We start from the raw sequence: 13,300 nt of genomic DNA, 5'->3' as shown, positions 1-13,300 counted from the left end.
TCTGGCTCTTAGGAGACAGAATGTCAAACCATTCAAGGGGTGTCAATACTTTTGAGAGACGTTTTTCATCTTTGTTGACAAATTCAGAGAATAGCTGGTTTATTAGTATTCCAGTTGGTTTGTGGGAATTCAAGGAATGAATGGTGGGTGTGGGGACTGAAAACCCTGAATGAACTAAATCTTTTGCAACCGTAGCAAAAGACCCACAAAAGATATTGACCATTAAGTCAGGAATGCACGCCGGGAGGCTACTGAAGCGTTAGAGCTCGTATAAACGTGTCGCTCCAGAACCAGAACTCCAAACTGCAGCCGCTGCTGAACATCTCGTATTCTACCACCCTGCAATCATGAGACCAAAGAATCAAAGTCACGGTTTAGAGGGTTAGTGAACAACACCGTCATTTAGAAAACAAGCACTGCTCTCCTTCGCTAACTGTAGTTTAGGTCAAGATAAATAAAAGAATCTGGCTTGCAGAGTTACAGAGGGGGGAGCAGGAGAACAGTAGAGGACCATTGGACTGAAATCAGTGCACCACAAAGAACATGTAATTACACTGTCAGAGGGGCTCTTCACAGCAGCAGTTTGCAGCCAGCAATCTGTGTCCTGACTTACGATGGACTCTGCAGCGACTGCGTTCTGATAAAAAGAGAGATCTCTCATTGCTGTTACGCTCTGATCCAAAACAGATTGGATTAAGGCTCCACAGAGTGCGGCTGACAGCTTCAAATCACAGATCATTTGCTGCAAGAAGCCGAACTAATCGTGACTTTTTCCCCCCCACTCCAACTCGCAGATAGACGCCCTGGAGGTCGTCCAGAACGGCAGTTTCCAGAAGCGATCTGGAGGAATTTGCTTTTGATGCTGTGATTTCTTTTACAACTTTTGTTCTTAACAGTCAATTACCAGGATCCGCTCTCTGAGAGCGAGGCTAATTAAAGCGGTCTGTGTTAAGTACTAATGGAGGTTTATAAGGATTGCTAAGAGCCACAATAATGATCTAATTTCTCCTAGAATTTACTTTCCTAGTGGATGGAAAAGTCTTTAAGCTCCAGTGTTTGAGCAGACACAGCCCCTTTCTTCTATTCACTCTGCAAATGTGGTTTCATTTCTAATTGTTGGACATAATAACCTGGCCCACTCCGAGTCTGTCCACTCTCAGCATCTATTGCATGCAGGGCTTAAATCTTTTCAGAGTTTCCTTAAAATATCCACAGCTCTGTGCAGCAACCTGCTTCCACTTGACAACTTCCAAGTTTGCTTTAACAAAAGAGCCCATGTTTAATTCTACAGCTGCAGTCACGCATTTACCAGCCCTTTTATTTGCATGGGTTTAATTTACTGGCACACACTTCGGATAATCAGTAGTTCTGATTTTGCTACAATAAATAAAGATGATTTGGTTGTGACACCAAAGTTGCATTGCTACAAATGAAAATTACCTGAAGAAAAGTGGTCCCTCTCTATCTGTTATGTCGTTTATACCATAGGTATCCTGATCTGCAAAACATCTCAACTACACACATATTCGTACTGTGAACAGACCCCCTGTATGAAGGCTGGAAACTTTTAGGTTTATAGGGATATGAAACATTCCAGTTTCTACTTACTTCAGCCAAAAACTCCATTCCTATTTGGAAACTTAATGTATATATTGTCATAAAAGAGCTTAATACAAATAAAACTGTTCTTTTCCAGATGTTCTATCATTTTCTTTTACATTAAATGAAGAATTAAAACCAGTCTATAAACCACAGGAGGAACAGCCTGACAGTTTCATGCTCCTGTGTATAAAATATGTGCTTTAAAAAGGAGCTTTATGTGTAACACTTCCTACCACTGGTGGTGCATGAACTGACCTCCTCCTGCAGAGATGCTGAGTCTAGTTTCAGTGAGAGGTACATGACAATATGGGGGATGTCTCCTATGGCCATCTGGAGCTCAGCCATGTCCTCCCCCCACAACAAACGCACCAGCTGGCTCGCAGGTGGAGAGGTCTTCATCATATGGGCTGTAGAGGGGTCGCTGGGACCCCCTTTATCTACTAAATCCACCGTCTCCAACGTTAGCTTCACCTGAAGGAAGGGAAGAGGACCATATATAGAATTAGGTAAACAAGGAGACTAAAGATAATAATCATTAAGGGAAATATATGGGACCAGTAGAAATAGATAATAACATAGAGTGTAAAAGAAAGCAGATCTAGGTATTAGTTATTGCATCTAACAGTTAAACCTCTTAGGTGCTTCAGATATATCTAAAAATTTCAGTTAATGTTGATGTGTCTAATTAATCTAATTAACCATTTATAGGGCAAGTTACCGTTTTTGATCCCTTGCATACCCCTTATAAATGGAGTCCCATCCTTCCCTGAGTGAGGTCTAGAAGCACAAGATCTATATCCAGCCATTCAGCAAAGATACTGCTACGTTGCTGTACATCTTATTTTGGCATTTGACCAATTAGTTATATATTACCTACTGTAAATTAAGTCGGAAAAAAAAAAGCAAGTTAACAAGTCAAGAAAAAAGGTAACAAGCTAATTGAAAAGTTAAAAAGTAAAGTTAACAAGTTAATAAGCCTAGTTAACAGTAATATTAGGTTTATAAAGTAAAAAATGTTTCAGTATCAGCATTAATGCCTCTAAGGTTGGGTTGTACAAAAAAAGTGTTCCTTTCACTCTCAGTGTTTTTCATGAATTTCTTATTTTTATTAATATATTCGGGTAAGTTGGCGTTTCTTGTTATTACATTGACAGAAATTTTTACCATCAAAATATCCATATTTTTTGAATGTTACAAAGGTAATAAGGTCATGTCCTGGATTCCAGTAACACTACTGGCTTGATATTTTGCTTTTCAAAGCATTTAAAGGAATAGTACACCCAAAACATGGATAGCCTTCATTTTCTACTCACCCCTATGCTGAACAACACTCTGGAGTACTTTTTTGATATCTCAAATGCATCTGGAGATCTGGGAGACTTCTTGCTGTCTGCTGACATTCAAATAATGGAGGTCTATGGTGACCGAGACAGAAAGGTCCATAAAAGTCCACAAAAAACGTGTCAATATTCCTCCATACTGCTCGTCCAATGTATTCCAAGTGTCCTGAGTGGGTAGCATCCAGAATTTACTCGAAACGAAGTCATTTAGAATGTTTTTAGAGCATAAACAGTAGTGTATAGGATTTCCTGAAAGCGCGCGCCGGCGAGTTCATGACGCTACGGAAACCGCGGCAGACCAAACCAGATGAAAGTGCGCATTCAGCTCGGCAAAGAACTCATGCTCTTCCTCAACACTGAAGTCCTCAGACATTTTTCTTTCGTTGTTTCTTTCTTTGCACAGGTAAACAGCACATTTCTTCTTCTACGCTTGCATTATTGGCAGAGCAGACGCTGAATGCGCACTTTCATCTGGTTTGGTCTGCCGCGGTTCCCGTAGCGTCATGAACTCGCCCATTAAATGCCCATATTAAGAAAATGACAAAAACTATAAAGACAAATATAAACTGTTTTCGAATGATTCGACCATATGTATCAAATCAAGCTGCACAAGTATATTTACATGCAATGATTTTATCCCATATGTCTTATTGCGCCATCGTTTGGGCCCAGGCCACAAAGTCTGTTTTAAAACCTTTACTCTCACTTCACAAGCAAGCAGTAAAAATATTCGATCAAAAACCGGTGAAGTGGCATCACTGCAAAATTACTAAAAAACACAATATGATGACGTTGGAAAATTTTATAAATTTCTAATTTTTAAAAGCTATTTTCAAATGCCTTAATGGTCTTGCCCCTGAGGTAATCTGTAAATTTGTTTTAAAGTATGCAAATGAAGGAATCAGGACAAGAGCTGGAGCTATGGGGAACTGCAGGATTAAAAGATGTCGGACATCTATGGGTCAGTCCGCCTTCTCAGTGAAAGCATCACATCTCTGGAACTCTTTGCCTCTGGAGCTTAAGTCACAGACTGATATTCGACTTTTCTCCACGAGATTGAAAAAATGGCTCAAAGACAAACAAGAGTGTGAGCACTAAACTGGCTTGTACTGTACATTTTTGTTTTAACTTCTCTTGTTTTTTAGTTTTTTTTGTTGTTGTGTGTTTTTATGCATTTGTGTGTCGTTATTAACCTCCCTCCCCCTTAATGCTAACACCTTTTAAAAGCCTAACCAGGGACGAAGGCTGCAAATTAGCCCATGGCTACAAGCCTTATGTACTTGGACATTGGCCACCTGTTTGGTTGCAATGTTTAATTGTACTGTCCCTGTCAAATAAACAAATAAATAAAATAAAAAATAAATAAAGTTGGTCTGCCGGCTTCCGTAGCGTCATGAACGCGCCGGCGCGCGCTTTCAGGAAATCCTATACACTACTGTTTATGCTGTAAAAACATTCTAAATTACTTCGTTTCGAGTAAATTCTGGATGCTACCCACTCAGGACACTTGGAATACATTGGACGAGCAGTATGGAGGAATATTGACACGTTTTTTGTGGACTTTTATGGACCTTTCTGTCTCGGGCGCCATAGACCTCCATTATTTGAATGTCAGCAGACAGCAAGAAGCCTCCCAGATCTCCAGATGCATTTGAGATATCAAAAAAGTACTCCAGAGTGTTGTTCAGCATGGGGGTGAGTAGAAAATGAAGGCTAATCATGTTTTGGGTGTACTACTCCTTTAAGTGAGCGCCCTATAAAGGGTTAAAATACTTGGGAATGCCAGAAAAATAACATATGTGAAGAAAAAACTAAACCCCTCACTGTTGATGAGCCACTTCCACAGTAGAACACAGTAATGGCAGCATCATGCTGTGTGGAGGCCTTTCATGAGCAGACTGACCAGCTCTGACCATTATGATCGGTTTGGCAGTGGGTCAGTAATGGTGTGGGGTGGCATTTCTTTCGATGTGCTCACCACAGGTAGCATGGCTGCTATCAGGTAGCAAGACATGATCCTCAGGTCCCATGTGACTTAGACTAGAGATAGACTTAGACAACTTTTATTGTCAGTTTGTATACACAGAGTATAAACAAAACATCATTTTATTTTGTACACCTTTCATAACATTTCCATTCTATAAAGTCAGTGAAAGAGAACAAAACATGGTGCAAAGAATACCTTTATATTGAAGTTCAGAGCATTAATATATATGTTACAATTTTGCAGTATTTTGTCTTGGTGTTATCAGTGTGATGCAGAGTTTGAGACATGATTTAGAGCTTTTTTTCCAACAGTTCCGCTGTCTGATTGCAGTTGGGAAGAAGCTATTGCTGAACCTGCATCGAATGTTGTGAAGGGAGAGCAGTCCATGGTGGGGGTGTGAGGGGTCATTGCTGATGTTACGGGCTCGGGACACGCAGCGCTGGGATGAAATGTCTTTAATGGAGGGAAGAGGAGCCCCGATGATTCCCTCTGCTGTTCTCACCACTTTTCCCACTTTATTCCAGTCTGAGAAGCTGCAGCCTCCACACCACACAGTGAGACAGCTGGTCAGAACGCTCTCTAAGGTGCTTCTGTAGAAGGTGGTGAGGATGGTTGGGGGCAGGTGGGCTCTACTCATTCTCCGCAGGAAGCACATGCACTTTTGTGCCCTTTTGACCAGCGAGGTGGCGTTTACAGTCCAGGTAAGGTTGTCTGTGATGACCAGAAGAAACTTGGTGCTGCTGACCATTTCTACAGCTGAGCAGTTGATGAGCAGTGGAGCGTTGTTAGGCTGGTTCTTCCTGAAGTTGACAATGATCCCCTTCATCTTCTCCACATTCAGGATCAGGCTGATATTGGAAGCTCATATGCTAGTGGGCTTGGCTCTGGGTTCCTCCTAATGCAGGACATTGCTAGACCTCATGTGGCTGGAGTGTGTCAGCATTTCCTGCATGGTGAAGGCACTAAAGCTGTGGACTGGTCCACCTGTTCCTCAGACCTGAATCCCATTCAGCACATCTGGGACATCATGTCTCAATCCATCCACCAACGGCACATTGCACCACAGGCGGTCTAGGAGTTCACGGATGCTGTAGTCGAGATGTGGGAGGAGATCCCTCAGTAGACCATCAGCCACCTCATCAGGAGAATGCCCAAGCATTCTAGGGAGGTCACACAGGCCAATGGAGACCACACACGATGCTGAGCCTTATTATATGAATGTTGGATCACACTGTAGAGAGTTTTCCACTTTAATTGTGTGTGTGTGTCCAAATCCAAATCCTCCATTGGTTAAATTACATTTTAACACAGACTGGCGACTCAGTGAGAGGAAAAATGACGATAAAAAAAAAGAAAAAAAAATAGCATGAAAAAGTCTTAGTGAGTCAGTGGTGGACCTCTCCTCACTCTGCATGCTTCAGTGTTGTTTGGTAAATAGACTGATTAATATAGAGCTTTTCTGGTCATACTGACCACTCAAACAGGCTTTACACAATAATCGCAAAAGGAACACAATGATGCAGATCGGCAGGTAGCATTTATGTGAGCAATCAGATTGGAAACAGACTGAGGAGTATAGAATTACAACAAACACACATTGTGGTGACTTTCTAAATATTTTTAAAAAACGTTAAAGGCCTTTGCTTGCTTTGCTGCTATTTGGTAATCGGTCATTTTAAGACGTTGAAAACAAAACACAGCTTTGTAGCATGTAGGAACAAACCTTTTTTATTTTTACTAAAAGTTTTAGAAACAGATTTCATGTTTCTCTGTTTTTGTTTTCTTCTGAGAAATTATCTAACAAAGAGCTTTAAAAACATGTTTGTGTTTAAATTCCATACTTTTCTGGACAGGATGAATGGATGTAGTGGGATCTGATACAAAGTCTGGAAAAAAGTCTGGATTTTCCATGATTTATTTTCTTTTTCCATACTTTTTCCAAACCTCGGTTATTATAAAATTAAATTCTAGACTGTCCATGGAATCTAGAATTTAAGGTTTAATGTGAGCACTGTTTGGGTGTTGAGATATGAAATAAAAGCCGTAAACACGTCTTAAGCCTGAATATTCATCTCTTTGAGTGCACTGACCAAATATGATGTTTAAAAAAAAAAAAAAACAGGATCAAATTACTGTGTCAGAGATGTGGAAGCTATATTTTTCTAATCCAACAGTCTGTGCAGAGCCTGTCAGCTCTAACCACAGGCCACTGGCCCCTCCGACAGGCCCCTACATCACTGCTGCCAGCTATTTTAGCCACTTTTACTGGAAGACTGTTATTACAGAAGCAGTGGGCAACACTGAATCATCCTGTGATGAAGCGTTTCCACTTATTATTCTGATTAAATAACCCGTCCAAGAGAGGAGTTCGGATTACTGCTAACAGGATTTAACTGGACCTATGCCTTTAATTATTTGGGATCTGTAAATGATGCGAGTGAAACTGACCCAAGTTGCATCAGAGTAAAACGGAGGTAGGAAAACACCAAGGGAAAAGCCTGAACGGGCAAACTGCAGCACTTTCCTTCATCATAAATTATAAGGCTGTGGTTGGACCTGAGTGTGCTTTCAGTGAAATTCCAGCCTGTTGATGTCAGTCATTTACCGACCATCCGCCGATGGACACACACACACTGGAGACACTGTAGTTAGGGTTAGAAAATGGTACAGTGGACTGACTTTAATGCTAATATTCATCCCTCCTGACATAATAAGCTCTGTCTCTTCCATCTGGGACGGCCGCCGCACAGAAAAACCACCCAACATCAAACTCACGCTAAGTTAAAAAATAAATATCCTTCTGTCAGCAATGCAACCCTATTTCAAGTCTGAAACGCATTCCTCTGCCCAGGGAAGTGTGCTATTTTTCCATAAAATCCTCCCCTGCATGTAATTTGGTTTCCGACTTCCATCTTCTAATCAGCCGAGCCTCCAGTCCCGCAACAATTTCCTTTGGCGCCAGAATTGTCACGCAGCGGTCCGGCCGACCCAACGTGCTTTCGCCTTCAGCGCTGCAAACGGTCTGTCATTTGCAAATTCCTGTTTATTGATGGTTTGTTGTTTGGGGGGAAAAAATGCTCAGAAGAAGAATCAGGACTTTTTTTTTGTTTTGTTTCTTTTGGAAACAGTCAAAAGGTTTTTCTTTTTTCGGTTACTGAATCTGTTTAACCACTCTTCTGTCTGCTTTTATAGCATATTCGTGGCCTTCTGAAATACTGAAGCAAAAGGAAAAAATTTAAAAAGCAGCCAGCGTATGTAAAAGTGTTTTAGAGAAGCAAAACCCCTTAAATAATAACTAATTAGGGCTAAAACAATTAATCCATGACATAATTAATTTATTACTAAATTAAGTGCTCTATCCAGAACTCCTTAAGTAGAAAAGTTTTAGTTTCACCTGGGTTAATTCCGTAAAAAAATCTTCCTTAAATAAGATTTCGCATAAATCTTCTTTAAGGAACCTTTGGCTATCCGATTATTATTTGATTAATCCAAAAAATAATCAACAGATTAATTGATTTGCAAAATAATCGTTAGTTGCAGCACTATAACTAATCAAGTAAATGTTGGCACTAAATGGGTGCCTGGTCATAAGAGGGTTTAGAAATAGGAACACACTGACCTGTGTTGGTCCCGGGATGCAGGACAGAACCCTCTCGATGTTTTCAGAAGTCACATCAACGTCGTCCACTGCTAGAAGCACATCGCCTAGAAAGAGTTTAAAAAAGAACAAGCCTTTAGTCTACTTAAGATGGTTCTGGTACCTCTCTACAAAAACAACCTATTAGAGATAGCATTGGGAGATCAAGTAAATTAATAAACATTTTCTATTCTTGCCTTTCTAAAAATATCTGAAAGTGTCCATTTCTCCCCCTATGAATGGGTTTAGAAACATTTTAGTGACGTTTCTTTATTTTCCTGAATCCAACGAGGAAAGGTTAAACAACTTTACATGCTTCTCATCTTTATTTAGCTCCTCTAATGATTTAAACGTGTTGCTTGAACTAGGAAATGAAAAGCAACGGGTGTCGGTTATATTCCCTATGATATCTATTTAGACAAAACACTGTATAAAGCTATAATAACCATATGAGTCATAATTTGTTGTTAATCATTCTGCACACAACTTATACTGTATTTTCTGCACTATAGGCGAATTGTAAATGAATGTTTTTTATATATAAGGCAAAGGTCGTCCTCTTGCTTCCACTTTAATACCATCAATTCTTCAATGTTGGATTCTCTCTCAGCTTCTCTATTCCCGTGTTCTACTGCTGGAGTGACTGCCTTGAGTTTGAAGTCTGCGTTGTAAGCGTGTCTCTTGACAGGTGCCATTTTGGGATCCTTATACACACACTGTAAATTACAGTGGAGCGCAGTATGTAAGCCTTAATACAGAGAGCGCTGTGGCTTTGTAGTTTACCAAAGTCACAACAGAACATTTTGACAGAGCGCTGTGTGCCTTAATCGCTTTGAGGTCAGTTAGCACAAGCAGAATAAAGTGATGTTTAAGGTGCTCCGGATTATAAGGAGCACTTTTGTTTTTAGAGGAAATTAAAGGCTTTTAAGTGCACCTTATAGGCTAGAAAATACAGTACAAAAACTCAGCTTCCAGAGCCTTACAAAGGTATTGGAAATTTCTTTATTTTTCCACATTTTTACATAAAAACTCATTTTAAGTATACTATTAGATGCGTTGGTCTGAATTGGGGCTGCAGCTAACGGTTATTTTGCAAGTCGATTATGTTAGGAATCCAGTTTGTGTAGGTTGTGTTTTTGTTTGTTTTCCCGCCAGCAGGTGGCGCCTGGTTCTCGTTGGCCTTCTCTCACCCCTGCGGATGGTTGCCTCATTACTGGAGTTTTCTTAAGCTGCTGACGGCCTGTACCTCGACGCCAGAGTGGTTGACAGTTTTGGGTACTCTAGCCAAGCTGAGTTTTGCTGAGTCAAACTGAGTTTTTGTCAACCTGAGCCTAACCTTGTTGTTTTTGTCTTTGCCTCTCGGCAGGAAGTCATCCTGCAAACTGGAAGTTTTGGACCTTCTCCCCCTGAAAGGATCGTCTGAGCGTCAAACTGAGCTGAGGATTCAAACTGGTGATTTGGATCAACACCCATTCCAAATGGGTGGACCCTCTGTTAGACTGCAATATCCCATACCCATCAAAGTGTCTGAAAGCTGGTCGTTAAAGGGGATTGTCACACAGGCTGAATAGACAAGGTCCTCCACTCTCCTTCACTCTCCTGTGCTGGGCTACTGTATAAAACCTCAAACTCAACCTATTCCTGACATTTTCAATTGAAAAAGCTTCCTGGATGGGAAGAGAAACATCGTTTTTTTTCGAATGACTATGAACTGGATGACTGAGAACCTTTACCAGCATTTTAAAGATAACTTAAGGAAGGATGGTCTTACCAATTAATATCTGACCGCATTTTATAGCTGGACTGTTTGGTATTAACCCTTGGACAGTCAGTCTACCCTCCTGTTGGACAGCGCTCTGGTCTTTCTGAACTTCAGTCCAGGCAGGACGATGTACCACCCCCAGGAGTGCTTCCAGCAGTCCTCCTCTGTCACACAGTGGTGTTGGCGAACTCGCCAGGCGTTTAGGGTTTAAATAGACACACACTTCCTTCAGTCGTCGCTGGTGAACAGTCACACCCTGTTGCTGGCCTGGCTGATTCTTTAGGATGGAAGCTGGAGGTGATGAAGTTGATTTGCCTCTACTGCCATCCTTCCCTCCTTTCCTCTGAGAGGAACGCCGTTTCCTCCCCAGGATCCTAGCAAGCTTTTTGAGCGCAGGCTCGCCTTTCCTCCGCGAGCCGCGTCTCTCTGTGTTAGTCTGTTCTGTGATGACCTCTGCCTCCTTTTCACTGAAGCGGACGTGGTTGGTGGATAAACACTGGTTGGTTGCAACACGGGCCAACGCCGCCTCTTCCTCTCCCTCACTTAGCTCCAGGTAGAAAAGTTCCCCGTTCTTCTGAATGTCATCCAGCCATTCTGGTTCCAGGTCACTAAGACAAAGCAGAGCATCACAAGACAGGATGAACACAAACCCTGGTAGAAAACATGGAGTCACTACTTCCGTTTCCAAGATTTGAACAGCAGACGATGACAGCTATTAAGAGTTACGACTTAAGTTGTTTTAGACTTAGTGAGATTAGTGAAAAACCATTAACAACTCCACAGACAATAGTCTCTGTATCTGTAGCCATCCGTCTTTCTTACTCCTCCTAATGACCACATACCGTTATTTGCAACTTATGTCAGTTTTGAACACAATTGATCAAATAAAGTAGGATTTCAGACAGTATTTATTCATTCAAGGCTGTTTTTCTATTACTGAAATTCTTTTTTTTCCACATATACTATTAATATAAAAAAAAATTATCCATGTCATACTATCATTTAAACTCCATTAAACCAGGGGACTGAAAAAAATAATTTTACTAATGTAACCATACTCTGATGAGGCACTTCCTGATATCTCCCTTTGGAAATTTTGCAGGCATGTCCCACTGTTAGGAGGAGTGAAGCTATCCAAACCACTTCAACATCTTTATATTGAGGCAGAGGCGTAGCCAGAACATTTTTAAAAGGGTGGCCAGGCAATAACCACTGTACACTGAGGGGGGGCCGAAAGTAGATAGGCGCCAGAACCTCAGGGTCAGTCTATACTGTTCCAACAGGAAAATGAATGAGCAAAACATCCATATTTTCAAAATAAAGACAAAATATTCTTTCCTACAGCCTTTGCTAACAAATACGAGTATATTTAAACATCCGTGCTTTCTAGATAAAAGGTATAGTGGATACAATTCTTTCAGGTTTGAATTCTTTTCCTTTGTCATTACTTACCTACTTTTATCAATAATCATTCTGCCAAAAATTTATATTTACAAGTACTAATATCTACATAAATTGGTTATTTAATACATGTCTATTAAAATAGTTAACTATGATTTCACTGAATACTCCTATATGACTTGCAGAGACAAATTTTCCTCTTTACCCCATGTAACTCAAAATGTAGTTCTGACTGTTGCCACCATCTGTATTAGAGGGATAAAATGGTAGGAGTGATGATGATTGGCTAAGGGTGGCCATGGTCACCCCTGGCCCACCATCTAGCTCCGCCCCCGTGAGGTCAGTTTAGATGCAATTTTTAAGTTTTGGAACATATTCCCAATATACTTCATGCCTGGTATTTGACTGGGTCACTTAAACATGTTTATTTAACCAAATTCTCAGTAGAGGCACAGATGAAGTTACAGTCAAGCTTTACAAAACTTAGGCTTTTCTGGGTTTACAGGGACTTCTAATCCAGAAAACATATTTTCCAGGGTTTAAGTAATCTAACGCAGCATAATACCATCGATGTAACCTTTTTTGCTTCAATCGACTCAAAGCAGTTTCCTTACTCGTCATAGTCGGAGCTGCTGTAACTCGATAATGTGGATTCACTGTTTCCATCTTCGTTTGCCTTCTGAGATCTCCAGGGTGGGTTTTCAGAACAAACCTCCGGGCTCAGAGAAGCCATTGGGTTCTAAAACCCTCCTATCCGTGCGTAAACTGGAAAAAAACCGGACCAAACATTTATTCTAATTATTTGTTTCTAGGTAAATAAGGAAAAAAGGCTACGAGCTTTTCGCCATGTTTGATATAGCGGTGCGTCACGTGACAAGATAGCGCCCTTTCTGATTGGTGGAATGTTGCCGTTGCCCCTAACAACACAGAAGCATCGCCTCGCCAGTTAGTTTTAAGCTGCTCAATATGAATCCAGATGGATTAACTTGGAAATAAATAAGTGCTGTTTTTGTAATTTAGGTTTGTTGAATATATTATTGTCGGTACCGCTATAAAAATATATATTATTTAGCTTTTTTTTTTATTTTAAGTTTTTTTTTGGTAGTTAACGCTTGTTTCTCAACTCTGTAAATAACTGGAACTAAAAAAGAGCCACATTTCCAAGAAGCACCCGGACATAAGCACCTCAAATAAAATACAGAAAAGCCAGCGAGTTCTAGGTGTAAAATGCAGATGTTGATTTATTAGAAAAGCAACTCGTTTCAGCCACGAGATTATTAAAAAAAAGCACAGCATTCAGTTCAGATCTGGCAAAGTGCCGCGGCTCGCAAACAGAAGCACTGAATCGGGTTCATGAAATAGATTCAAAGATGTAAATATGACGTCATAAGATTCTTGAAAAGACCCGACTCACCTGTAAAGTAGAACAGTGCGGATTGAATCAAAGTCCTCCAAGTTATTTGAGAAGGAATTTCCATCTATGTGATTGAACATCCTCCGGGTTTCATGTTTTAAAGTAATTTTATCAGTAAATAAAATAAAAAAGTTATTCGTAATTATATATATATATA

The 13,300-nt window shown here is 40.5% G+C and overlaps 1 protein-coding gene across 1 annotated transcript in view; it reads right to left on the bottom strand.

Moving 5' to 3' along the window:
* intu (inturned planar cell polarity protein) overlaps positions 1-13,300 on the bottom strand; it is a 25,735-nt gene extending 12,435 nt beyond the window's left edge. Inside the window, exons 1-4 of the mRNA XM_038270302.1 lie at positions 13,144-13,300; positions 10,338-10,936; positions 8,549-8,634; positions 1,858-2,073 (exon numbers count right to left, since the gene is read on the bottom strand). Of these exons, the coding sequence (XP_038126230.1) occupies positions 1,858-2,073; positions 8,549-8,634; positions 10,338-10,936; positions 13,144-13,223 (981 nt within the window). The 5' untranslated portion in view covers positions 13,224-13,300. The remainder of the gene's footprint in view (positions 1-1,857; positions 2,074-8,548; positions 8,635-10,337; positions 10,937-13,143) is intronic.

This window comes from Cyprinodon tularosa, unplaced genomic scaffold (assembly GCF_016077235.1).
Source record: "Cyprinodon tularosa strain WSP-4 unplaced genomic scaffold, ASM1607723v1 ctg76, whole genome shotgun sequence".
Taxonomy (NCBI): domain Eukaryota; kingdom Metazoa; phylum Chordata; class Actinopteri; order Cyprinodontiformes; family Cyprinodontidae; genus Cyprinodon; species Cyprinodon tularosa.
The sequence above is the reverse complement of the archived record's forward strand: the minus strand, read 5'-3'. Positions and strand labels throughout refer to the sequence as shown.